The sequence below is a fragment of the Alligator mississippiensis genome, chromosome 11 (genome assembly GCF_030867095.1).
Source record: "Alligator mississippiensis isolate rAllMis1 chromosome 11, rAllMis1, whole genome shotgun sequence".
Classification (NCBI taxonomy): domain Eukaryota; kingdom Metazoa; phylum Chordata; order Crocodylia; family Alligatoridae; genus Alligator; species Alligator mississippiensis.
The window spans coordinates 51,320,804-51,345,176 of record NC_081834.1 but is presented as its reverse complement, the minus strand read 5'-3'; the positions used below and the strand labels follow the sequence as shown (position 1 = coordinate 51,345,176).

At 42.2% G+C, this 24,373-nt stretch overlaps 1 protein-coding gene across 2 annotated transcripts; it reads left to right on the top strand.

Annotated features, from left to right (window-relative positions):
* Positions 1-90: 90 nt before the first annotated feature.
* On the top strand, positions 91-24,033 carry LOC102571065 (butyrophilin subfamily 1 member A1). Of its 2 annotated transcripts, XM_019496649.2 has the most exons (11): positions 91-533; positions 1,615-1,734; positions 2,438-2,559; positions 3,223-3,570; positions 5,212-5,493; positions 8,073-8,177; positions 9,559-9,579; positions 11,728-11,748; positions 16,905-16,925; positions 17,914-17,940; positions 22,213-24,033. In XM_019496649.2, exons 3-11 carry the CDS (start codon positions 2,463-2,465, stop codon positions 22,731-22,733), a joined length of 1,443 nt encoding a protein of 480 aa, XP_019352194.1. In that variant the 5' UTR covers positions 91-533; positions 1,615-1,734; positions 2,438-2,462; the 3' UTR covers positions 22,734-24,033. The 2 variants fall into 2 exon arrangements, with proteins under 2 accessions (XP_019352194.1, XP_014450062.1); XM_014594576.3 differs by lacking the exon at positions 1,615-1,734 and having other exon boundaries at positions 92-533.
* Positions 24,034-24,373: the final 340 nt, after the last annotated feature.

Here is a 24,373-nt window from a genome sequence, read left to right as displayed (position 1 = left end):
ACTATTCCCAGTGATCTAATGGAAGGGGGTGGGGAGGTTAATCTGAAGGATATCATATGGTAAACACTGTAATCATTATGTCTCTGATTTACTATTATTTAGGAAAAAGGCAAGATGAGTCTTTTCAAAATCATCACTATATTTAAGTAATTTGCGAAACCTGAATATTTCAATCTGCTAGTACTGACTCTTTCAGCATATCACAAATGCTGTTTCTTTAAGAGAGTCACTTCTCTACCCACATGACAAGGTTTGAAATTGTGCCAAATTTCCTCCTCTTGTTGCTTTCAATTTCTAATTTGGCAAGAGCTGGAAGAGCAAGACATATTTAGCAGTAAGGAAGACAAAGATAATTATTTAAAATTCTTTAGGGAAAGTCCAGGATCAAACCCTGTGGCTGTTTTATAGCAAGATTTAGCTGCTCAATTTGATAGATGAAAGAGTTTATATTTCAAATAGCTAATTTAGCAAACCTGATGATAGAGGCTGATCACACCTTAGAAATAGTGAGACTTCCGTAAGGCACCAATTAGGTAAGTGAACTGTGACTGCATGATCACCTTTTAACTACCTAAACCCTATTAGAGACTGCTTTTTGACTTTGCATCTACTAATACAAAGAGTAAGTAATCCTGCAATCATTATTTTATCCACATTATATGTACATTCAAAATACATTTCAGCAAATATGCATAGCAAAGTAAGAGCAGATATTTACAGCATATTGAATTTAATTATATTGTACTTTATTAAAAAACACTGGGCCCTATCTTTCTTTCAGTTGTTAAGTCAAAGGAAGATTTATAACAGAATAACTTCTTTGATTTAAAATACAGGAAGAAACAAATACTGTAGCTCTTAACTAAGCTGCCAAAAACAGTGTGTGTGTGTGTGTGTGTGTGTGTGTGTGTGTGTGTGTGTTGCCATTTGTCACTGCATTTTTCTAGTTTTGACTGTAAAGTTAAATATTTTTTTTTTACTCTTATCCTGGAAAGTAAAATGAAAACAAAAATCTCGAATCAAAACTAAAAATTCCATGTTTTCATTCTGTGTGAGATAACATGAATTAAGCAAATGTTTAAGTAGTGAAGCGTGAGGCTGTAAGCCTAATTTTTATAGGTATAGCTAGCTACTAGGACTGTGCGAAATTTTGCCGCCAGTTTTGTTTTGATGCTGTTTTGACCCGTTTTGAGGTCGAAATAGCAAAATCAAAATGGAACAGATATCGTTGAAACAGCCTCAAAACAAAATGGGGCAAGTCGAAACGTTTCAACGCTGTTTTGACGTTTCACTCGTAGACTATAATGGGGAAGGTTGAAACAGCCTATAACTTTGTCATTTTTGGCCTGATTTGGATTAAACTTGCAGGAATGCTAGCCCCTTCTGAGTGCATGAAGCCTGCCAAGTTTCAAGGAGATAGGTGCAGGGAGTTTAGGGAAACTGCACTGACATGAGTTTTGCTTTCAAGACTTTGGGGTGCAGTTTCCCCCAAACCCCCGCACCTATTTCCTTGAAACTTAGCAGGCTTGGTGGCCTCAGCAGGGGCTAGCATATCTGCAGTTTTGACCCTGCTGTGGCTTAACACATATATGTGACACAAGTTTTGCTTTCAAGACTTTGGGGTGGTTGGAGCCCCAGAAGAAATCCTTATGCGGGTTGCTGGTAACAGATTGCGGTAGAGAGCAAGCAACATCTCCCGACTAATACCATCAGTAAAAAATCAAGGCGTGGCAGGTGAGAGTCAGAACGTACCGCAGGGAACCCTAAGCTGAGCAAACTCGGTAAGAAGGGATCAGAACAAGGCATTTCCAAATTGTTGAAATACGGGCACTCGACTGAAGGAGATGCTCCCATGGTAGGGTTTTGAAACTGTTCTGCTCTGACATTTTAATCTGACATTTCAGAAATCCATTACAAAAAACACTTTCATGTGTACAGATCCATATTAATCACATTTTTGCATCCACTTATGCATGTCTTGTATCAGTGGTTAAGGAGGACAGTGGTTAAGGAGTGATTTTGTTGCTTGGATGGTTGTCATGTCATTTTTCTCTCTATCTTTCTGTTATCCTTCAAAGCAGAGAACAATATTATGCATTTAGATTTGCACATGGATCTAATTCAGTCCCAGATAGGGTGGAAACCTAAAAATATCACTTTCACCACAGATCTAATACACATTTTTTTATCTATGAGTGGTAAGGTAGGATGGGAGGGGGTAATTACAGGCATAAAATGCAATCTCAGTTTTACTGGCTGCTCCAGTTCTATAACCTTGTGAGTTTGCTCAATAGAGCATTTTAATCCTTTTTTTTTTTTGTATTGCATGTGCTGTGTGCTGCTCTCTACAGCTATTTAACTCCAATAGCCAGCTGTGATAATCACTGATTTATGTTCACCAGACTAATACTTTGTCTTCTGTTTCTTGGGCTTTCAGATTCAAATTTCAATGAAAAAAGAAGATGGTTTCCTTATTGTGCCGAATCTTCAACATTTGTGTCACTCTTTTTGTTCTGATCATTTTCTGCATTACTTTTAACAAATGCTGGGTGAAATCAGGTAGGGACTTCCTGACTTCAGTGTGTTTTCTGCTGCTGCTTAGGGGTTATTTAGTCATTTGATTTATAAATTGTATTGGTTCTTGTTTTTTATACAAATCTGAAAAAAAAAACCCCAGCCACAAGTTCTACAAAGTCCCACTTTCTTTTTGCGTCTCCTATTGGAAATTCCATCACAGACTGGGATGTGAAGTCAAATATTCATTGTGTTTATAGAGGTTGGAACAGTAAAAAAATTACAATGAAAATGCTGACATTTGATTGAGGTGAAACATAAATTGCACATACATAGGACACCCTACTCATTCACATGTACTGGAGAGCTCCATGAACAGAATTAAGAATCATGGAGCTGTTAATTTAGGATTTCCTGACCCTTTCCATCATTGGATTATTTTCAGTTGCTGACGGCTTTGCTAGGGTGAGAGTGCTGTTCACTTTGTACCTGAAACCTTGTCCAACATCTTTCCTAGTTGGTCCAATAAAGATATCCAATACCCCTCCTTCCCCCCTCGGAAAAAAAAACAAAACCAAACCAAAACTTGACTTTTTTCTATAATTTAGAAAGAAATATTTTTTTCTTGTTTTCTGCCTTGTGGTAATTTTTTGGGGGAACAATTTCCCTCTGAGCTTATTTATCTTTTGTTTTATTTACATTTCACAGCTCAGTTTAGAGTCATTGGACCTGACTGGCCTCTCACAGCCATTGTAGGGCAGGAAATTCTCTTACCATGTCAGCTGTCCCCCAAGAGGAATGCTAAGAACATGCAGGTGAGGTGGTTCCAGTTCGAGTTTGATAAATATGTGCATCTGTACCAGGATGGGAAAGACCACAATAGCATGCAGGTTCCAGAATATCAGGGAAGGACGACACTTCTGAAAGATGAAGTAGTGGAGGGAAATGTTTCCTTGAGGATTTTCAATGTCAGATTCTCTGATGAAGGGAAATACCACTGTTTTGTTCAAGATGAAGCTGATTATGAAGAAGCCATATTGGAACTGAAGGTAGCAGGTCAGTGGCTTGTATCTGTATTATCTTTGTATGTTCTATATACTTTTTTCTTGTATGTGAATTATTTAAAAATAATCCAATGTACACATTTTAATCAGTAATTGTCCTCACACTTTATAAAAAATACTCCAAATTTTCTCAGCATTTTAGTTCATAAATTCCCAGAATGCCCAGGGGACTTCCTTGCTTCAGAGAAGTTCCTGATGGACATAGAAGGGCACAGAAATGGGGTTTCATGAGAAAGAAAAGGGCACTTTGATAACGTGGGATCCAGCTGCCATGCACTCATATCTATGCGATTGCAAATATTTTGTAGACTCTTGATTGGTACATTAGTGATTGTTGTGATCAGTGCTGTTTAAATTCAAATATAGTGGTCTGATTGCTTTAGGACCTACTCTTGCTCATTCCTCCTTTTAATTCAAACACAGTTACCCTAACTCCTGATCCTTTGATATAAGGTAACTTTCCTTAATGAAAGTCTATAATATCCTTATTGCTGCCTAAAAGTAAATCTAAAATAGCAACATCAAGGAGTATGTGGACCCTGCTGTTATTGGTAATATTTGTTATCCAATTTACAATATCTTGGGAATTAATTTCTCTTATAAAAGCACAATTTCCAAAAGCATTTGTCTTTCTAATGACAGCCGGTACTTGTTCAAATCCAACTCTTCCCCTAAATATTTTTGAACAACACAAATTCTGGTTATCCATGAGATCCCTTCTTATTTATCTATTCCAATTTAGAAAAAAAAGCACAAATACATCCATTGAATTAACTAGCATGTTTTCTAATGATCATGACTCTTATTTAATTTCTTAAATGGTTTGGCTAAATCTTCAAAAGTGCTTAGTTCTCAGTTGCTTATAATAAAACAGAAAAGTTTCTTTGCTGAATCCATGAAATTGTTTTACTTTACATACACAGATTTTCTTCTGTCTGTGAGTACTGGGAATTTAGAGACAGACTCCATTCATTCCCTCTATTCATTCCTTAAATAGTTATAGCTAGATCCACAAAATGGATTGGGGAAATGACTAACCATGAAGTGTTGGATGCACTGTCAAGATTCTCAAGAAAGCCAGACTTTGTTTTATGAATCTGAATAAGAGATATACATTTAACCATAATGACTAGAGGGCTAATAAAACAATATCTTTTGACGATGTATTCTAATTTGTTGTATTTTTAAAATATAATATATAACCTAGCAAATTATTGAACACCCAAATAACGTTGCATTGGGTTTTGTTTCGATCTTAAACTGAGTAATATAGTACCGGCCTCCTACCATATTAGTAAATCTTCCAGTTTCTCTTTTACTGGAGAAAATCATGTGTTGTGTTATGTGATGATGCACCACATGAACTTCATCCCTCTTGTCAAAATCCTAGATCTGCCTATGCCCAGAATGACCTGAATCTTGATATTGAGAATAACTAAGTGAGGGATGTGTATCCCATTATGTGGGTGGGTGCATGAAAATTAGATACTGCAATGACTAAGCCCCTTTGTGGATTTAGCCCTTAGGGGCATCTTGCATAAATAAATGCTTTTGAGTCCGAAGAAGAGTCCATCCCACAGGCTTTAGAAAACTGGTTCATGGATTTACAGAAACATACCTATTTTTCTTCTAGGTTTAGGCTCTGTACCTCTCATTTCTGTTGAGGACTACCAGGATGGAGGGATCCGTATGACTTGTCAATCAGCTGGGTGGTACCCAGAGCCTGAAGTACTGTGGAGGAATACCAATGGGCAACATTTATCATCACTTTCTGAAACAAAATCCCAAAAGGAGGATGGCCTGTTTGAAACTCAAAATGCCATTGTTATACAACAACATTCAAACCAGAACTTGTCCTGTTGGATCAAAAACAACTTCCTCAATCAAGAGAAGGAATCAGCCATTTATATATCAGGTTAGTTGCATTCGAATCCCACAGGCCACTAAAACGAAGTGAAATATAAAGCAAAGCACAGTCAAAACAAAACCAAACCAGAAGTATTTATCTATATGTTTTGATACTGTACACAGAAAGAGGGATGATGGGTCGCTGTTATCTTTGATCTGACAATATCTATAAATGTGCACTTGCAGTGGCTATAGAAGGGGAGGGGGAACTGCTGCTCTGGCCTGTTGAGCAACTATTTTGCTGGTTTGTGTGTGAGAGCTGGTAGTGATATAAGCACAACAAAATGGCTCTAACTTCAACTCTGCTTCATCTGCTTCTTGGATCTTGCACAGGTAACAGTTACAGCAAAACAGCTGCTATGTAGTCCTCTCCTTTTGAAGCAACTACAGGTGATCTGTGCCTCTTCCCAGAATTCAGTCATTTCAGCTATCTTAACTGTGAGTTTTGAGGCTATCAAACTATTGAGTTTCATGTGAACCTGAATTTTCTAAGGTTGTATCTTAACACGCAAACACAAGAAAATGCAGAAGAAGAATCTCTGAAGGGCTACCCACTCAAACCACCAGGCCAGCATGTTTCCATGACCTTAAGATTATTTGTAGTGAGATTTTTGAGTGTGCCAATTATTGTACTATAATTTGTGTAAAGCTTAAGTCTTTTCAGGTTTTTAAAAGTAGTGTTAATTATTTGTTGCATGAAATGCAGCCTAACAGCTATACCTTGATGGGTTATATAGGTGAATAAATGGTACTTAGCTGACGAGGTTCTTTGGTTATATGTGATGCCTTTTATTAGACCAACTAAGTAGTTGGAAAAAAGTTTTTAGCAAGCTTTTGAGTGCAATCAGCCTTCTTCAGGCATAGGAAGTCTCAGCAACATGGTACTTAGCTGGAATTTTAGTTCCTAAATTTCAAAGTGAAATCTAGATTGGTACTGCTTTGGCACTCAAGAAACATGTTAGACAACCCATTTTGGACTACATAGTTTCTAGGTACTTCTATCACAGGAATTCAGAGATGATCCAGGTATCTAGACTCTACTGCAATCTAGATTAGAGCTCAAGAAGCTCCTAATTTTTTTTTCCTAAGCCCCAAGAAGGACTTAATCTGTTAAACACCCTCAGTTTATGCATAGCTTATACTTTGTGTTGAATTCTACAAGGACAAAAACAACATATCTGCACCATTAAAATACAAGCCTACTGGTTACAGTGCTGACCTACCTGGATTGTAGGCTGTGTCCTGTCTGAGGGAATTCAAACCCACAGTTCCCACCTCCCAGAAACCTGCCTTAAACATCAGGCTATGGAATGGTCTCATGGGTGCATCTCTGCCCTTCAAGCTGAAGCATCCTCCACCCCTCCTGTGCAGTGAGGAATGTGAAAGTCATGGGATCTTGATATTAAGTAAGGTTGAACGTGAGTCTGCTCCAGTGACAAGCATATTCTCTTGTGGGCAGAGACCCCCTGGACTGGAGTCCTTGCAGACAGAGGTATCAAAAACCAACTAATGTAAAATGTATAAACGATCTAGGAAGCAAGGATGAGAAGCCATATTTCTCTCCTTCACAGATTAAGGGCCATATCTTATTTTCCCACTAGACAACTAAGTGCCACTTAGCTTCCAAGGCTAACAAAAGTCTGATGAGGGTGGTTGCACACAGGGCTGGGTCTGCTGCCATTGGACCAGTCTTGGGCCTAACCTGGGACCTCTTTGGGGCTGGGGCTCTCTTTGGACAGTTTCAAATGGCCAGTACTGTGGAGTGCAGGGATAAATCCTTTTCCATTCTCCAGTTGTAGCCAATCCTCCTGCAAGGGTTCTACGGTGCTCTCTAGTTCTCTATGTGGAGGAGGTCTTAGGCAGTTGTGAAAATCCCACAGTGATGCACTAATTTAAACATCATAAAACAAGAGAACTGCAAATAAAGAATAACATTTGCTGTATACATGTTAAGGTGAGATTAAATAGTTGGGAGAATGGATTTTCAAAGCAACACAATGCTTTTTCTGACTTTTCTGAATATTGCTGAGCACTGAAAGGCAAATTCTTTGCTGGTATAAGCCCACTGAAATCAATCCCATTGCAGAATCTGAGAACATGGCCATGACGTGTATGGTGCTGTGAAGAGCACTGAATCAAACCTGACATGTTTGCTCACTGACAGTAGTAGACAGACATCCATCTCTCACAAGAGAATATGGTTGTGCAGACTGAGACATCAGCTCGCTGAACATAATCCTCACTTGAAATATAAAGTGAAGCTGGAGTGACCTCTCCAGGACCCAAAAGCCTGGGCAGTGTATATGGAGACACTAAACTACCCACATACCAGTGTTCCCCCTTTCAGCCTTGCTGGTTTAATCCAAAGAAAAGGTAAGTGCTGGTATGTTTGGAACTAGCTAATCCATGTCAAAAGTCTGATGGTCGGAGTCCTTCTTTAGATCAGAGTGCTGAGGGGGTCCTACTGACACCCTTCTCTCAGACTAATCCTGCTGAGGACTATGTACATATATCTATGGAATAAACACATTTAATGTTTCTCATTATTGCAGATGAATGTGAGATTGTGCCATTTTGCTTTTTCAGATCCCTTTTTCCCCAGGGTGAATCCCTGGATGGTGGCGCTGTGTGGAAGCCTTGTGGTTTTGTTTGGTTTCTTGACCCTGGCAGTTTGTCTCTTCAGAATGAGAGGTAAATATCAAGGGGAGGGAAATATTTTATTTGACAAGAGCTGTCTCATCTACTAAATCAAAAAAGGGTAAAAATGGGATTTTTCATCAGTCTAAGCATGGGGAACCATGGTGGTGTTCTGCTGCAAAAACAGCCCAGGTAAGGAATGAGATCCTAAGGGCAAGCTTACACAGCAAGATGAAGATGTCATTGTAGCATGTGTTAACAGACCTGTGTTAATTTTGTTCAGTTGGCATGGGTGACATTAGCAGTCAGGACCGTCCCTGGAGGGGGAAGGGGGGGGGCAAAACAGGGTCACCGCCCTGGACCCTGGGCCCCAGGCCCCAAACTTTGGGGGGTCCTGTGGAGCTGAGCAGAGTGGCGGCTCCACTTCCAGCCACTCACTGCCACCCCCACCCCCACCCCACCACTGCTACCGCCACTGGTGGTGTCAACTTCTTCAGATCCAGGATCAAAGCAGGGCCCCAAATGGGCTGATTTACCCTGGGTCTTGCACCCTGCTCAGGTCACCTCTTTTAGCAGTGAAAATGCACTGGTGCTAGCAAGTAGAGTGCAAACCCTTCAGAGACCTAGACAAGGAATCTGGTTGCTGTTACAGACTCCTTCACACTGGTAAACAGATGTTACTTAGAGCCATTTAAAAAGAAGGGGGGCTTGCTGCAGGGTCATATGCATCATATTTACCTGTTACATCTGTCTGCTTCTATTCCAGGATAAGTGAATTAAACTTCTGTAAACTTAAAGAAAAATAAAACAGAAGCAAAGTTTAAGTGGCCTGATTCCATTTTTACTGCTAAAGGAATGGACAGATGTAATCATTAAATTGGATCGTTTATTCCGATATCACTTGATACTTGGATCCCTTTTTTATCTGTCCACATCCTGTCTACATCATGTTCCAAAGAAGTCTAAAGTTCATCTGTCTTGTACAAAGCACTGATTGCTTCTGTCTCATGCTGGCTAAAATGCTGGAAAATATGATATTGCATACTCCAGTAGTCCCTCTCCATAACTGAGAATAGGTAGGTTGGGCTGGACAGAGACTATTGGGTTACAGTGGACACTGTAAATTGGTTGAGTGTCCTTTTCTTGAAGCTGGCCAGTAAGTCTCTTGTACAAAGTTGGATACTCATGCAGGTGATAGTTTAGATTCATTTTATGGGGAATGATTTGGGTTTTTTCCCATTAACTAAACACTGGAGTGTTTTGTCTTTATGCAAATAGCATGAAACCTGTCAAAGTTGCATTAAGTATGCACAATTTATATACACATCAAGCCACCAAACCACAGGTGACTTTGTTCCATGAGAATTCTGTCATTTAATTGTTATAACCTAATGCACTTCCTAATACTAATTGATATGCTTTTCTATTTGTTTAGATAAACTTCATAAAGACATTGGTAAGTGTCATTACTCTTCCTCCAATAAATAAAATGTTTGTATAACAGCAGATTCTTGTATACATGCTTGTTTAATTTTATTATCAGGATTTTTCAGGTATGACTCTATGTAAAAAATTTGTATCAAAGCTTAAGATGAGAAATGTATAAGCAATTAAAAACATAGCTTTCGTGTAGAAAGGACATAGCAACAGAATGTCACTGCTTTGACTTTAGTACTGACAATGCATAGAAATGTAACATATATGAGATGAAGAAAAAAATTGTGTTAAAAACATGAACCTTGCTAGTTTCTTCAGTTGTACAACATCTATTCACAGCCCCTTGTACCAGTGGTAAATCTCATCTATAAAGATTAAAATCTTTGAAATGTATAACCAAAGGGAAACAAAAGGAAAAAAAAGCAAACAATCCCCGCTTTCTAATAGCTCATATTCTGTTACTTCATTTGTAAGTAAACATGATACAGATATTGCTAAGACGTTCTTCTTCCTTTTACCCTTTGCTTAAATTTGTTTCCTTGTACAGGGAGCATTTGGTACTTTTTATTTGAGAAGACAAGTTTTTTTGTTTGTTGGGTTTTTTTGGGGGGGGGAAAAGGGGGGGGGGTTCAGGAAACAAAGTGTAAGGCTCTGACCCTAGTCCACTAAAGTCTTTTGCCTTTGGCAGCAATATTTGTGGGATCATAAGTCACATTGCTTGAAGAATCATGTTGGTAATTTTATAACCTCAAATTATATTTTTCCATGCATCCAACTCCCAGCAAAGCTAGTGAGTGGATATGTCTACATGCATTCTTTAATGCTCAGTAGCCTAGTTTACTGTGCATTAGTGTGTCACATCAATAACTACAAATATGCTAATAAGCAGTAAAAAATAGCCTACTGTGCATTAAGCATCGCTAAAAAAGTGTACACTTTCACTACTGCACATAAGGTACCTCACATTAGAGGTACCAAATTTAATGTGAACTAGCAAAAGCGCATTAAAAGTGGAAAGGAGAAGGCTCAGGGGAGCCTTGATAGCAGCCTATGATTATATAAGAGGGGTACATCAGGACCTGGGAGAACAGCTGTTCACCAGAGCTCCCCAAGGGATAACAAGGTCTAACCGCCATAAACTCCAAGAAGGCCGATTTAGACTAGACATAAGAAAAAAGTTTTTTATGTTGTGTGTGTCCAGGGTCTGGAACAGAGTTCCTGTAGAGGTGGTGCAAGCACCTATTTTGGACTCTTAAAAAATGTCTGAATATTTTTCTTGCTGGGATCACTTGATCGCAGCTGACTTCCTGCCTATGGTGCGGGGGCTGGGCTCGATGATCTCATGAGGTCCCTTCCAGCCCCTAATGTCTATGAATCTATAATGAGTATGTAGGTGTTCCCAGTATGTAGGAGATTTACGGTAGGATGACTTGCAAGCAGAGGCACATCCAAGGTAGTTGCAGTGGCGCAGTTGCATCCTTCTTTGGCTGTGCGCTGCGTGAACAGTGAGTTTTCTGAGCTCATCAGCAGGTCATTGCAGCTCCTGTGGAACTCTACATGTGCCTTGAGCACTACACTCACCAGCTGGTCATCAGGGCATCTTGTCAAAGCCCCTTCGTTCATACAGCTTTGGAGTCCAGGGATGGAGTGCCACTGCTGTTGGCTCTTCCTTTCCCTTCTCTCTCCCCAGCTTCTGAATTCAGCAGCAGGGGAAAAGAGGGGCCCTGGCCAGACCCCACACTGACCAGCCTGCTAGCTCAGAGCACATGCAGAACTCACAATGACCAGCCCATGCTGACATGCTGGTGAAGTCAGAGAGCTCACTGGCATCCAGGATTGTAGTGAGGAGTGTGTGGCCGCATTCCCTTCAGTGGTGTCGCCCATGCGTAGGGAGCTCTCTTCACTGACCATGTGCCACACAGTCGGAGGAGGTGCAGCCCCATTCGCCTCCCTACAAACCTGGATCTGCCCATGGTCCTTAGAACTTGAAAATAGGCCGATTTCTTTGTGACATCTCTAATACATTCACATGGTTAGTTAAAACGAATGCAATGTCTACCATCATGTTACTAGGAATTCTTATAATGAAAACAGTCTTTTGAATCAGCATGGATGTAATCTGTTCCTAAATAACCTGTGTTTGTTTCTATTTACATAATTGTTTTAGGGAGGCATCTTCAAAAAATCAGTAAGTTCTTTTTACACTTTGTTTTAATAAGTCTTTTTAATGAAGTCAATTGCTCTTAATTGTCACTATTATTATTTATTATTATTTATATTAAAGGAACATGAGCTATCTGTAAATTTGTTCACAATGATGTGTAGAAGTCACAGGAAATCAAAAAGGAAATATTGTGTAACTGTATCTTCACAGGTGGGGGGGGGAGGATATTTGCCTAGTAATGGAAACACCACAAATTGGGAGAACAGAAGGATTCAGTCCTGTACAAAGCAAGAAAGAGCTCCATACCAGCTTGTTAACAAGGCTTCTCCTTTCATCCAAGCAGTGTACTCATCCTCATGTACTTTGCACACTACTTATGTTTTCATCCAAGTAGTGTTCTGTATTTGCAGTGCTGGGGATTTGTTTCTCCTAAAATAGGAAATCAGTGGTAGGAGGCAGATATATTCCTGGTGGGATCTTATTTATTTAAGGGAAAAATATGCCCAAAGTCTTGTTTCTTTGAACATCATAGAAATAAAAAAAAGTAGGTAGTTTTCTTGGCCAGCAATCAATAAATCTGACTCTCCTGAAATTCCTAAATCGGTGCCCCATAAGCTCAGTTTCTTTGCTTCTTTTTAGAGTCAAAACCTTAACCTCCTCTCTAAGCTTTTCCTGGCCTCCTGCCTCCAACACAACATATTCATACATCCACATGCACACATGTACCCTGTGTGTATGTACGCGCCTCTGCAACCAATTTCATAACCTCTCATTTTTCAGTTATAGGAACTCCTGTTAGGCTCAGTTTACACTGTAAAGTTTTGCTGGCAAAGCTATTACTTAAGGGCGTGAAAAACTTATATCCAGTGGCTTTGTAGATAAACTGGCAAACCCCCTGCAATATGGATGCAACTCTAATAGTAGAAGATGCTTAAGCTTCATCATATGGCCCAGTGCCTTAGATGGTAGCTTTAGATATTTCTAGTTACAAGTAGCTTGCTCTTTGTGTTCTGCCTGAAAGGAGATGCTTAGATCACTTGACTTTAATCAGGTCATTTATTTTCTTTCAGTAGAAAATCCCCACAAATGCTGATGGCTGTCATTAACACCACTGGTATTAGCTCAGCAACTGCTCAGATAACTTCAGCTGGGGGTTCAGGGTGTGTGTGTGTGTGTGTAATATACTTCAAGGAGTTCCTTTGGGTGAAGGAAACAGGAAAGGTCATACAGTCTGGCAAGCTACATGAAAACTGTAATAAGGCAAGCAAAAAGAGAAAGTGTGGGGAAATGTGCTACAGCTAGAACTTATAAGAACAACAAAGTTATTTTAGGTACAGTCAGAGCAGGATGCCTGCCAGAAATTCAGGCATCCTGCTCTGGACATCAGGGAAAAGCAGAATTAATGGAAGATGAGGTTATGGCAGAGATGTTTAAAGAGTTCAGTGCTTTGGTCTTCATCTTGGAAGATGTTAGGGACATTCTCATACCAGAGACTCTCCTTCTAGGGGGCAAATCAGTAGAAATTACTTAAATTGAGGCATTGGTAGAGGAGGTCATAGAAGAAAGTGATAAACTGAATAGCAACAGATCACCATGTATGGGTGATATTCAAACAAGAGTCCAGAAGGAGCTCAAATGTGAAACTGTGGATTTATTGAAGGCCTTGTTGTGCAGGACATTTAGCATGTGTTTTATGTAGAGTGTAGTAAACATTACCAAAGGTTAGAACATGTTCTGAGCACTTGCATGGCATTGCTTGCTACAGTCTCCCAAGTTGGGTCTTTGCTGTTGGCATGGATAGCTGAGGATGGGACAGGGTGCTGCCCTGCTACTGGATCCCACTGGTTCATGACTGGTGTGGTGCAGAGGCTAAGACAAACTATCTGTTGATTTGCAGTCCCAGTGCCAGAAAGTACTATAGTTGTTTCAGCGGGGGGGCTGAAACTGACAATTAGTGCACTGAAAAATCAGGTGATTGACCATCTCAGTCCTGAGACCCATTGGAGTCAGATTCCTATGTAGTCCTGGGAGTAGAACCCATGATCAACAGATTGTAGGTCCCAGCCCTAGGGCCACAAATGATAATGTTACTTCCATGGAGAGTCTGATGTTAGCTCAACATATGTTACTTAATATAAGATGGAGATACTACTTGCTGGAAAAGAGATAATTTTGCTACAATACGATACAGGTGCACTTAGCCCCTGCTATGCTGCTTGAATGTGCAGTTTTAAGTGCATTCAACACATGCTAAGTGTCTCATGCAAAATGGCCTGACTTCAGTATGTAACCTATTGCTAAAAACAGCTTCTGTATAGAAGGTAGGCAATATAGTGCCATACTTTAGAAAGTGGTCCGGGGGGCGGGGGAGGGGGGGGGCAGGTGGAGGAGAGGGAACAGAACAACAGACTAGTGAACCTAACTTCTGTTCCTGAGAAATTGGTAGAAGCTTTAATAAAAAATAGGCTTGTCTATCATATGGATGAACAAGACTTTCTCGGGAAGAGCCAATGGGTCTTTTATAAACAGAGAACATGCTTCAATAATTTACTATGGTTGTTTGTTGGTGTCAACAGGTATATGGATTGGGGTGATTCAGTTAATATATTGTGTCTGGACTTTTAAAAAGCTTTTGACACACCTTTTCACCAAAGGCTGTTAATGAAATCCACTCCTGGATCAGTAACTGGCTAGAGGACAGAAGACAAAGTAGGCTTAAATGGTCAATTCTTACAATGTAGGGAGGTAAGCTGGGGGGGTCTCTCAAGGGTGTGTTCTGGTGACTGCTCTGTTTAACATAATCAGAAATGCTTTGGAAAGTGGGGAATTGAATAATGTGATAGACAGTTTGTGGATGACAGCAAATTATTCAGGATGGTAAAGACCAAAGCTGATTGTGAAGAAGTGTAAAAGGCTCTCATAAAATTGAATGATTCTGCAACAAAATAGAAGATGAAGTTCAATGCTGATAAGAGAAAAGTGATGCATGCATGAAAAAATAAGAGGCACATACACAATGAAATTAGCTATTACTACTCAGAAAGAGATTTCAGATAGTTCTCTGAAACATCAACCTAGTGTTCAGCAGCGGTTTAAAAGCAAACAATCCTCTTCAGAAGGGAATTGAAAACAAACTAGATAACAACATGATGTCACTGTGTAAATCATTAGTACTCTCACATCTTTGATGCTGTTGTGCTGCTTGGGATTGCCCCACCCCTAAAAGTACATGGTAAAACTAGAAAAGGTACAGAGAAGTGCAAGGATAATTGGGACCATGGAGAGACTTCTGTATGAGGAGAGACTACGTAGGTTGGGATTTTCATTTTAGAGAAAAGATGATTGTGGGTTAGGTCTATAAATTAGTGAATATTATAGAGAAATTTTATAGGGATTATGGTTTTCTGTCCCACACAATACCAGAAGTAGGGGATACACAGAGAAATTATTAGGAAGCGGGTTTAAAACTAACAAAAGAAGGGGTTTTTTTACGCTGCAGATAATTAACTTGTGCCACTTATTGCCACAAGATGTTGTAGAGGGTAATATTTTAAGCCAGTTCAAGAAAGGACTAGACTAATTCCTGCAGGATAGATTTACTAGTGGGCATTAGACATTGTAATTATGGGCACAAGCTTGCAATTAGTACTTCATAGGCCTCTAAAAGCTAGAAGCTGTAAGGGAAGAGGAGCAGGGGACAGATCAGTCTACGTAAATCCTGCATTTCCCCCTTAGCATCCACTCTGTCCCAATGACTACACAAGATGACTTAATGCATAGTGAACTGTTCTACTGCGCATTAGGGCATCATGGCAAAACGTGCTAATGTGCAGTAAGGAACAAAAAAACCACTATTTGCTTTTGCTAATGCACATTAGCGCAGCTATTGCACCTTTATCTAGTGCCTCATATTAAAGGTACTAAACTTAAGGCACAATAGCAAAGGCGCATTACTGAATATGTAGATGTGCCCACAGAGTACTGGGCAACATGAACTTCTAGTCTGACCCAGTATGGCAGCTCTTTTGTTAAGGGTGATATTTTATTGAACTTCTATAGGAACAGGCAGAGAAAAGAGGAGACAAATATCAATACTGAATTTAGGGATAATTCTGTTTCCCCTCATAGAATGACATTCTGTACTCAATAAAAATACAAAATTTGTATTTTTTAGGGTTGCGTGAAGTGGGCTATATTCGATTTGGATTTGGATTCGGCCCAAATCAGGGACAGTGATTCAATTCATTGATTTGGATCACTGTCCCGATTCAATTTGGCTGAATCCAAATCTGAAGACTTGATTCTGATTTGGAGAATCAGTGATTCGGACACAGACACAGCTTTAAATGTTTTTCTACATGCCTCGAGGTACCAGAATGGCTTGTGAATGCTGCAGTGCTGGGGCACATGAAGCGTCCCACAGGAGTGCAGGGGGTGGTGGTGCGGGCCTCCACGTACTCGGTGGCAAACCCAGAAATGGACCAGAAGTACTTCTGGTCCACTTCCAGGTCTACCAAGGAGCAAGTGGGTGCTCCAACCTCAAGTCCCCCCAGACCCTGGGTTCCCGCCTTAGACCCAGGAAGCACCAGTCACTGAGCCGGGGGAAGTGTAGGGGGCCCCCTGTGTGCTCCCCGGTGGACCCAGAAGTGGACTGGAAGTACTTCTGGTCCAGTTCTAGGTCTGCTGCCGAGTGCACTGGGGAGCCCTCCATGCTTCTGTGGGATACTCCATGCACCCATCATCACAGCACTCGTGAGCCACCTGCTACCTAGCGGTATGTAGAAAAAACATTTAAAGCTGTATCTACATCTGAATCTTTCCAAATCGATTTGGAGGGTTCTGATTAGATTCAAAGAGATTAAAGGGTCTTCAGATTCAATTTGAATTCAGAGATTTGGCCACCGAATTGGGCCGAATCTCCAACAAACCGAATCAGTGACCGAAGCTTCGCACAGCCGTAGTATTTTTCACTCCCACCATCACATGAAAAATCTCAAGCGATCAAAGAAATAGTAGTGAACCACTGGAGTCAGTGAATTCCATATATAGAAAGTTCAGGATTTTCAGACTTCAGGTCAAGACTAGCAGAAAGGCCTGAGAGGAAATTCAGAGGTGTTTCTCCATCTTGTGAGAAAAGCACTTACCTAATACATTTTTCTTTCTCATTGTGTGTTCCTTAGGCGAGCTCCAACTAGAACTTGGTGAGTGTTTCCTTTTCTTTATTGTTGCCTTTTCCAAGATCTTAAATCTCTCTACATTATAATTGTATCCTGCTGCCCATCACTGCACCATCTGAGCATATTGCACATAAATTCTTGATAAAAATAGAAATGTCCCCGGTAGATTTCATGGGGCCCCTAGCTCTTCCCTGCTGCGAGTAAAACCTTTGGTTGTGGTAGGACAGGGGTTCATTCATTCTTAACAGCAGAAATCTTCAGCACTGCAAGGTTAATTCTCACTGTGCTGAAAAGATACATTTAATTCTGTTCTAACAGAGTGGATTACATTCATCCAGCCTGGAGGTAACAAATGCAAGATCACTGAAGCAATTCCTCATCCAGAAGGAGGGAGTGGAGTTTTCTAGTGAGCTGAAGTCTTTGGACAGAGACATTACTTGGTGGCTGAGGTTTATAATTTACTTATTAGATCTGTATGCTGCCCCCAAAAGGCTCAGGGTGGCTTATAATAAAAAAAATATAAATGATAAAAACAGACAATATTAAAATAGATTGTATGAAATAAGCTTCCCAAACAGTACCTCAAAACTTAACTCCTCCTGCTAAAAGCCAACCCTAATAAAAAGGCTTCACTTATTTCACTTCTAGAAAATGTCCAAGTTGGGACTTTGACAGGTTGGAAAGAGGAAGGAGTTCTAGAGCTGAGGAGTGACTAGTGAGGACAATTTCCTGTGTGTTTTTACCAAACAAACTTGACACACAGATGATACTTGCAGGAAGTTGTTGAGGGATTAAACAAGACTTAAGTGTTATACCATGTTGATGAAGGCAGGTGGTACTGTCCTTTCATTCTACTGATCCTGTATCTCAGCCAGTTTTCCAACATATTGTCCCATTTCTGTCCAGCATCATTTTGGTCTTGCCTGGATTCAACTTGGCCAGCTGCTTTTCATCTGAGTTTTCTTTGTTTATTTGAATAATTTCTCACCCCTGCTTCTCCATTTGGTTTCAGGGTGGAGAAGAACTGCAGCCCACCCAGGTAATGAAAGATCATATTGAATCAATATCAAAGCTCTCCTTTTCTTGAGATTGCCTCTTTATTTTTCTTATATACTCTAAAACTAAAGTTTGAGCCATGAACATGTTTTTACTGTAGTGAAAGGACATATGAGTTCTTTGGCCAAACTTTTTATTTTGAGGGTTTCATAGATTCATATATTCATAGGTGTTAGGGTCAGAAGGGACCTCAGTAGGTCATTGAGTCTGACCCCCTGTCCTGGGCAGGAAAGAGCACTGGAGTCTCACGATCCCAGCCAGGTGCTTGTCCAGTCTCCTCTTGAAGACCCCCCAGGTAGGGGAGAGCACCACCACCCTTGGAAGCCCATTCCAGATTCTGGCAACCCTCACTGTGACGTTCTTCCTGATGTCTAACCTAAATCTGCTGTCTGTCAATTTGTGGCCATTGTTCCTAGTTACTCCAGGGCATTCTCTAGTAAATAGAGCATCTCCTATTCCTGTCTGCCCTCCCCTGATAAATTTATAGGCAGCCACAAGATCACATCCCATCCTTCTTTTGCGAAGGCTAAAGAGATCTAGGTCCCTCAGTTTCTCCTCATAGGGCCTTGCCTGCAGGCCTCTGACCATACGAATGGTCTCCTCTGAACCCTCTCAAGATTCTCCGCATCCCTCTTGAAGTGCAGCACCCAAAACTGGATGCAGTACTCCAACTGCATCCTGACCAGTGTCACATAGAAGGGAAGGATCACCTCCCTGGATCCATTCGTCATGCATCTGATAATGAATGATAAAGTGTGATTAGCTTTGTTGATCACTTCATCACATTGATGACTCATGTTCATCTTGGAGTCAACTATGACTCCAAGATCTGTTTCCACTGCTGTGCTGCTGAGAAGGTTGTCTCCTAGCCTGTACATGTGTTGGTTGTTCTTTTTGCCCAGGTGCAGCACTTTGCCCTTGTCCTTGTTGAACTACATCCTATTTCATTCTGCCCATTTTTCCAACCTGTCCAGATCTGCATGGATCCATTCCCTACCCTCTGGTGTGTTAACTTTGCCCCATAATTTGGTATCATCTGCGAACTTGGACAGGGTGCTCTCCACGCCCTTGTCCAAGTTACTGATGAAGACATTAAATAGCACTGGTCCAAGGACCAAGCCTTGTGGGACTCCAGTGCTCACATCTTTCCACGTTGATACCAACCCATCCACCAACACTCTCTGGGTGCAACCCCGAAGTCAATTTGCCACCCACCTGACCACATAATCATCTATATCACAGCCTGTCAGTTTATTTACAGGAACAGAATGAGATACTGTCTCAAAGGCCTTCGTAGATGACATCTACCTCAACTCCTGCATCTAAGCATTTTGTGACTGGTCATAAAAAGAAACAAGGTTAGTTAGGCAGGATCTACCTGCAATGAATCTGTGACTGCTGGGTCTTGAGTAATCGGTCACGTGCTGCCTTGGCTCACGCACTGAGGGGTGTACGCTCTGCAGCCTCCCGAAAAATGCCATGTTGATGTTCCCTCCGCGGGAAACCTTCCCCTATCTCGCCTGCCATGACTTGAATGTTTTCCAGTGGGGGGGAATGACTACCTTGGGATCTTCTACGGCACAGGTGGCCTGGTGGTCACTAGCAGGGCTCTGCCACCCTTACACCCCGTTTTCACACAACCTCGATGAGTTGTCCCATCTTCATGACCATGTACCTCTTCTTCTACTACCGTGGAGCCTCTGATTTCTCTCCTGTTCAGAATACCGGCTTCCGAGGCCGATTCGTTTATTCTGTCCTGGGTTGTGTTCACCGGTCTTGCTTGTGGTGTCTGTACTCTCCTAGGATGAGCTTTTCCCCGAACCCTTGACTTGGCGTGCCACCCTATGAATTTCGCCATGTCTCTCTTACTCTAGCTTAGTCTCCTACCCCTCAACCCCTTCGCATGGGGAAACTCAAAAGAAACACAAAAAGAAGAACAAAAAACGACTCCCCTCCCAGGTCTCTAATATCAGAGACCCTGGGTGCCAAGCTCTCTACAGTCTGGCTAGGGGCTGACCTCCTGCTCGGGTCCTCCCTTCCCCTGCCTCTATAAGCCCTGGGCTGTCCTGCTCCTCTTCTTCCCGGAGCGTCCCTAACCAGGTGCTTCACTGTTCCCTGCTGGTTCTCTCCTACACTCGGGGTCAACGCCTGAGTTCTCTGCAGTCCTTCTGGCTGCTTTTGCTAGGGCTCTCTCACCAGGTAGAGCTCCTTCTCCTCCCTCCGGCCCCAATGCTCCCACCTGCAGTGGTGATGATTCTTGCGCGTCCTCCGCTGTTTCCCCTGCAGCTGAAACCCTTGCAGGCTGGTGGAGCTGCTTCCCGCTTGCCTCCAGTGCTGGCGGTTTGTTCCCAGCTGCTGTTGCTGCGGCTGGTGTCAGGAGCCTCCTCTGGCTCCTTGCTCACAGCTCTCTCTTCCCAGTGGGAATCCACTGAGGGGGCCTGGCGTCCCCACACTCCCCGGGTCCATCCTCATCCTCTCCTCCCCTCTTTCTCCTCCATTGGCCTGCTTTATTACTGCTGGATGGTGATTACTGGTGATGTCACCGTCCGGCCTCAGCTGAATAAAGACACGGCTAATGAGCCACACGGTTTCTCCCTCTGTTTCTGCTGTGTTGCGGCTCCTGTTGAAGGTTAGTGTTTTTTTTCTTGTTTTATCTTCCCCGTGTGTTTGTTTTTCTCTCTCCTGTCCCTCCTGCCTCTCATAACTTTCCCTTTTTGTCTGAGGTCCTTCCCCCCATTCTCTCCCGGAACAGAATCCATGCTATTTAGATGTCCCCATCCTACTGGGGACCCATATACTTCTCAGAGCAGTTATAAAGGGACTCCAACATGTCTGGAGAATGTGGGAAGGAGAAGTGGTCAAAGGCTGCGAACGGGCCCAGAATAGCTCTAGGCTACTTGGTAGCAATTTTCAGAAGCTTTTCTGGGGTCCCGTGTGGCCAAGCACCTCCTGCTATTTGGAGGAAGAAGTTCACCTCATACAGATACTATTAGGTACATGCAGCACACCCAAATAGCTCTGCAACTATGTAAACTCAGATATGGGGTAGAATTGTATTTTGTGGCTTAGCGTGAACTGCCATCATAAGAAAAGGACACACCCAGTGAACAATAAACTCTTTAGTCACTGCTTCTCTCCAATGTTTGCATGCCCTCACATTAAGTGAAGCTGAGGAATAATTGGCAACTCTCCCTCCATTCATCAGCTCTGACCTTTTGGTAGATGTGATTCTCCCTTCAATCCATGATTCTCAGTGGCAGATCCAGCAGACATAGTAGTGGTCTCCTTTGACCTACAGGATTTCTTTCCTTTGTCCTCCTTGCTCCATTGAGAAATAGTGAGTGCAGAGTCCTCTGCACATAGGGATCCTGACTGAATGTGAAGAACAGAAGAACTGTTTTGGTTCCAGCAGTTTCTGTGGTTTCTTTCTCTCTCCATTTAACTACCATGATATCTTTCTCCTGTTTCTTTTCATTAAGTTTCTCTTCCTGCATTTGCTACAGTTGTTTTGTTGTATTTCTTGTTCAGTCCTTTATTCATTGGGTCTCCCAAAACACACATACACACACGTACACTTTATTCCCATTTTACATCCATGCAACACTTGCTATTGTGTGTATCTATTTTTCTCACTCCCCGTTATCATGGAGTTAGGCTGCTCCTTTCTTTGAGGCCCCAGAGAGCTAAGAATCTGCTTTTTAGTAGTGAAATCTGGGACATACAAAATTGTTCGGCCATGTTCTTTATTGAGTTTCCAACCTCTGGCTGTGGCCTGTTGGGACTGGGGATGTCTCTAGGTGAACGAGTGCACCAGAATCTAAGAATGAGGTGGTGGAAGTGGAGTAGGTGGAACATGATGAGATTTTAAGATGGAGACTAGAAACTGCAAAGAGAGATGGAGCTGTGTCCATGTTCTCCCTGTCACACACACTGCTGGGGCTCCCCTGAGACTCCAGAGTTTTAGGTCCATCCCTGAGGACAGGTGGGTGCAGGTTGGGAATGGTTTTTAGCTCCAGCTATGGTACAGCATTTTTGTCACTGACCCATCTTTTGGCTGCAGGGGCTAAGTCCACCCTGGCCTCTACTGAGACCTCAGAGCTCCTTTCTATCCACAGCTGGGTAAATCCAGGAGGAAGCAGGCTCCTTGATTTATCCTTGAGCTGGAGATGATATCTTCACTCACAAGATGAAATCGTCCCTCAGCACTGGACTCTGTATCTGATGCTCTATGTCTCTCTCTTTTTCCCCACTGCAGCAAATTTGACTCTCGATCGAAACACGGCTCATCCTGAACTTGTCCTGTCTAAGGATCAAAAAAGTGTGAGATGGGGAGACACACGACAGGATCTGCCTGACAATCCTGAGAGATTTGACTTTCAGCTCTGTGTGCTGGGCCGCGAGCGGTTCACCTCGGGAAGACATTACTGGGAGGTGGAGGTTGGGGAGGGGGGAGCCTGGGCTGTGGGAGTTGCCAGAGAGTCTGTGCAGAGGAAAGGAGAGGTCAGCCCTAACCCTCAGGTGGGGATTTGGGCTGTGGTGCAGTTGGGGGGTAGGTACCGGGCTCTCACTGCCCCTGATCGCACCCCATTGTCCCTGAGCCAGATCCTCAGGAGGATTGGGGTCTATTTGAACTATGAAGAGGGGAGGGTGGAATTTTTTGATGCTGATATTGAATCCTCAATCTTCATCTTCTCTGTGGCTTCATTTGCTGGGGAGACACTTTGCCCTTGGATTCGAATTTGGGATAGGGGACCTGACTTGAGGCTGCGGTACTGAGAAGCAAGCCAGTGGGAAATCCATGTAGCAGAGAGGCTGTCTTAACTGGCCGCTGTAGCTGCTACTCAGTCATCTTTGTGACCCAAGAGAATTCCACACTTCTTGAAGACTTTCTACAGTATAGCCTTGGGAGTGCAGTGGTAGGTTTCTGGACTAGACACCAGGAAGCACCTGAGATAGAAACTCTGACCTACCAGCCTATCTGTCACATCCCCAGTGTCCCAGGAGGATTCTGGATCAGAGACTGATCGATGAGAACCCAAAAAGGTGTGTTGTGGATTCCCCCAGGGGCAGGGGAGAGGGAAGCACTTGCTTGGGACCCTCAGCATCATCTGGTCTGAGTAGCTCCTGAAGTACAGTCTGAGTAAAGTCCAGGTGTGAATTCTGGAGTAAGGTGGGTTCCATCTCCTTCTGACTCTGAGAACCTGGTTGTTTGTTCCCTGATCCTGCCTGGTTACCCATGACCCTGCATCAGGGTTGAACATTCCTACTAATTTCCCAGGAGAGGGACTTTACTTCTTCAAAAGGAGAAGATATGCATCCCAAAGTCCCAAGCAGCAAAGCAGACAGCTCCTCTTTCATAAAGGCAAAAGTCACACAGCAAGATGTTCTTGCCCCTTGTAAAGGGTTAAGTAGTCCCTCCAGGCAAGCCTACACAACTCGGAGGACTCCAAAATTAGCTCAGCTCCTTCTTTTCCAGTTTGCACAGGTTTAAGGTTGACACCCTTGTATTCAGTCTACTCCATTCATCTTGTTAAGCTTATCTCACTCTGCTTCCTTTGATGCCTTCTGGGCTTTACCTCCAAAGGTTGTTTACCAAGCCCACCTGAAGGATCATCAAGGCTATTCAGCTCCTTCTGTTTGATATATATTCACTCACTTGGGCCAGGCAGCTCTGGTTTTGGTGTGTCTTAACCTCTTCCTTTCTCCCTGTACAAGTTCAGCAGGAAAACTAAGATATGTAACATTATTACAGCACAAATAAATTTAACCCAGAAATATTACAATAAAACCATAGTCTGTTACAGGAAGATTGAGCAAACAGCTGTGAATGGGGAAGTCCAAAGCTGGGGGATGGTAGAACTGATGAATACTGTTCAAATTAGCAATGCCACTCACTGCACAGCTCATCCATTCAGAGCCTTAGGTCATGAGAAGGGGAGACATTATGGTTGCTTATAAAAGTGATTTGTTCAATTTTTGGTCCTTTTTCTCACTATTGGACATTGCCTCTAAAGTGATTGGATGTCCTCCATGTTATGATAAATAAAGCAATTTTTGATAAATAACAATATTAAAATGCATAAAAACATATTTTTTAAGTAGGGAGTTCAGGGAAGTGTTTCTGGTTGGCGACAGGGTGGTTGGGCTTTATGGGTATGGAGAAGGGCAATCAAAATGATCAGGGGTATGAAGCAGGTGCCATACCAGGAGAGACTTATATAGGCTAGGAGTCTTTACCTTGGAAAGAAGTTTGAGGGTGGCTATGAGAGATGTTTGTAATATCACAAAGGATGTGAATCAAGTAAACAGAGAACTGTTGTTCACCCAGGCCCAGAATATTAGAACTAGGAGGCACTCACTGAAATTAGTAGATGACAAGTTTAAAAGTAATGGGAGGAATAATTTTTTTTTTACAC

Coding starts and splice junctions, on each gene's coding strand:
- LOC102571065 (XM_019496649.2), top strand. CDS start 2,463: ATGGTTTCCTTATTGTGCCGAATCTTCAACATTTGTGTCACTCTTTTT. Junction 2,560..3,222: donor CAAATGCTGGGTGAAATCAG/GTAGGGACTTCC, acceptor TACATTTCACAG/CTCAGTTTAGAGTCATTGGA. Junction 3,571..5,211: donor ATTGGAACTGAAGGTAGCAG/GTCAGTGGCTTG, acceptor TTTTTCTTCTAG/GTTTAGGCTCTGTACCTCTC.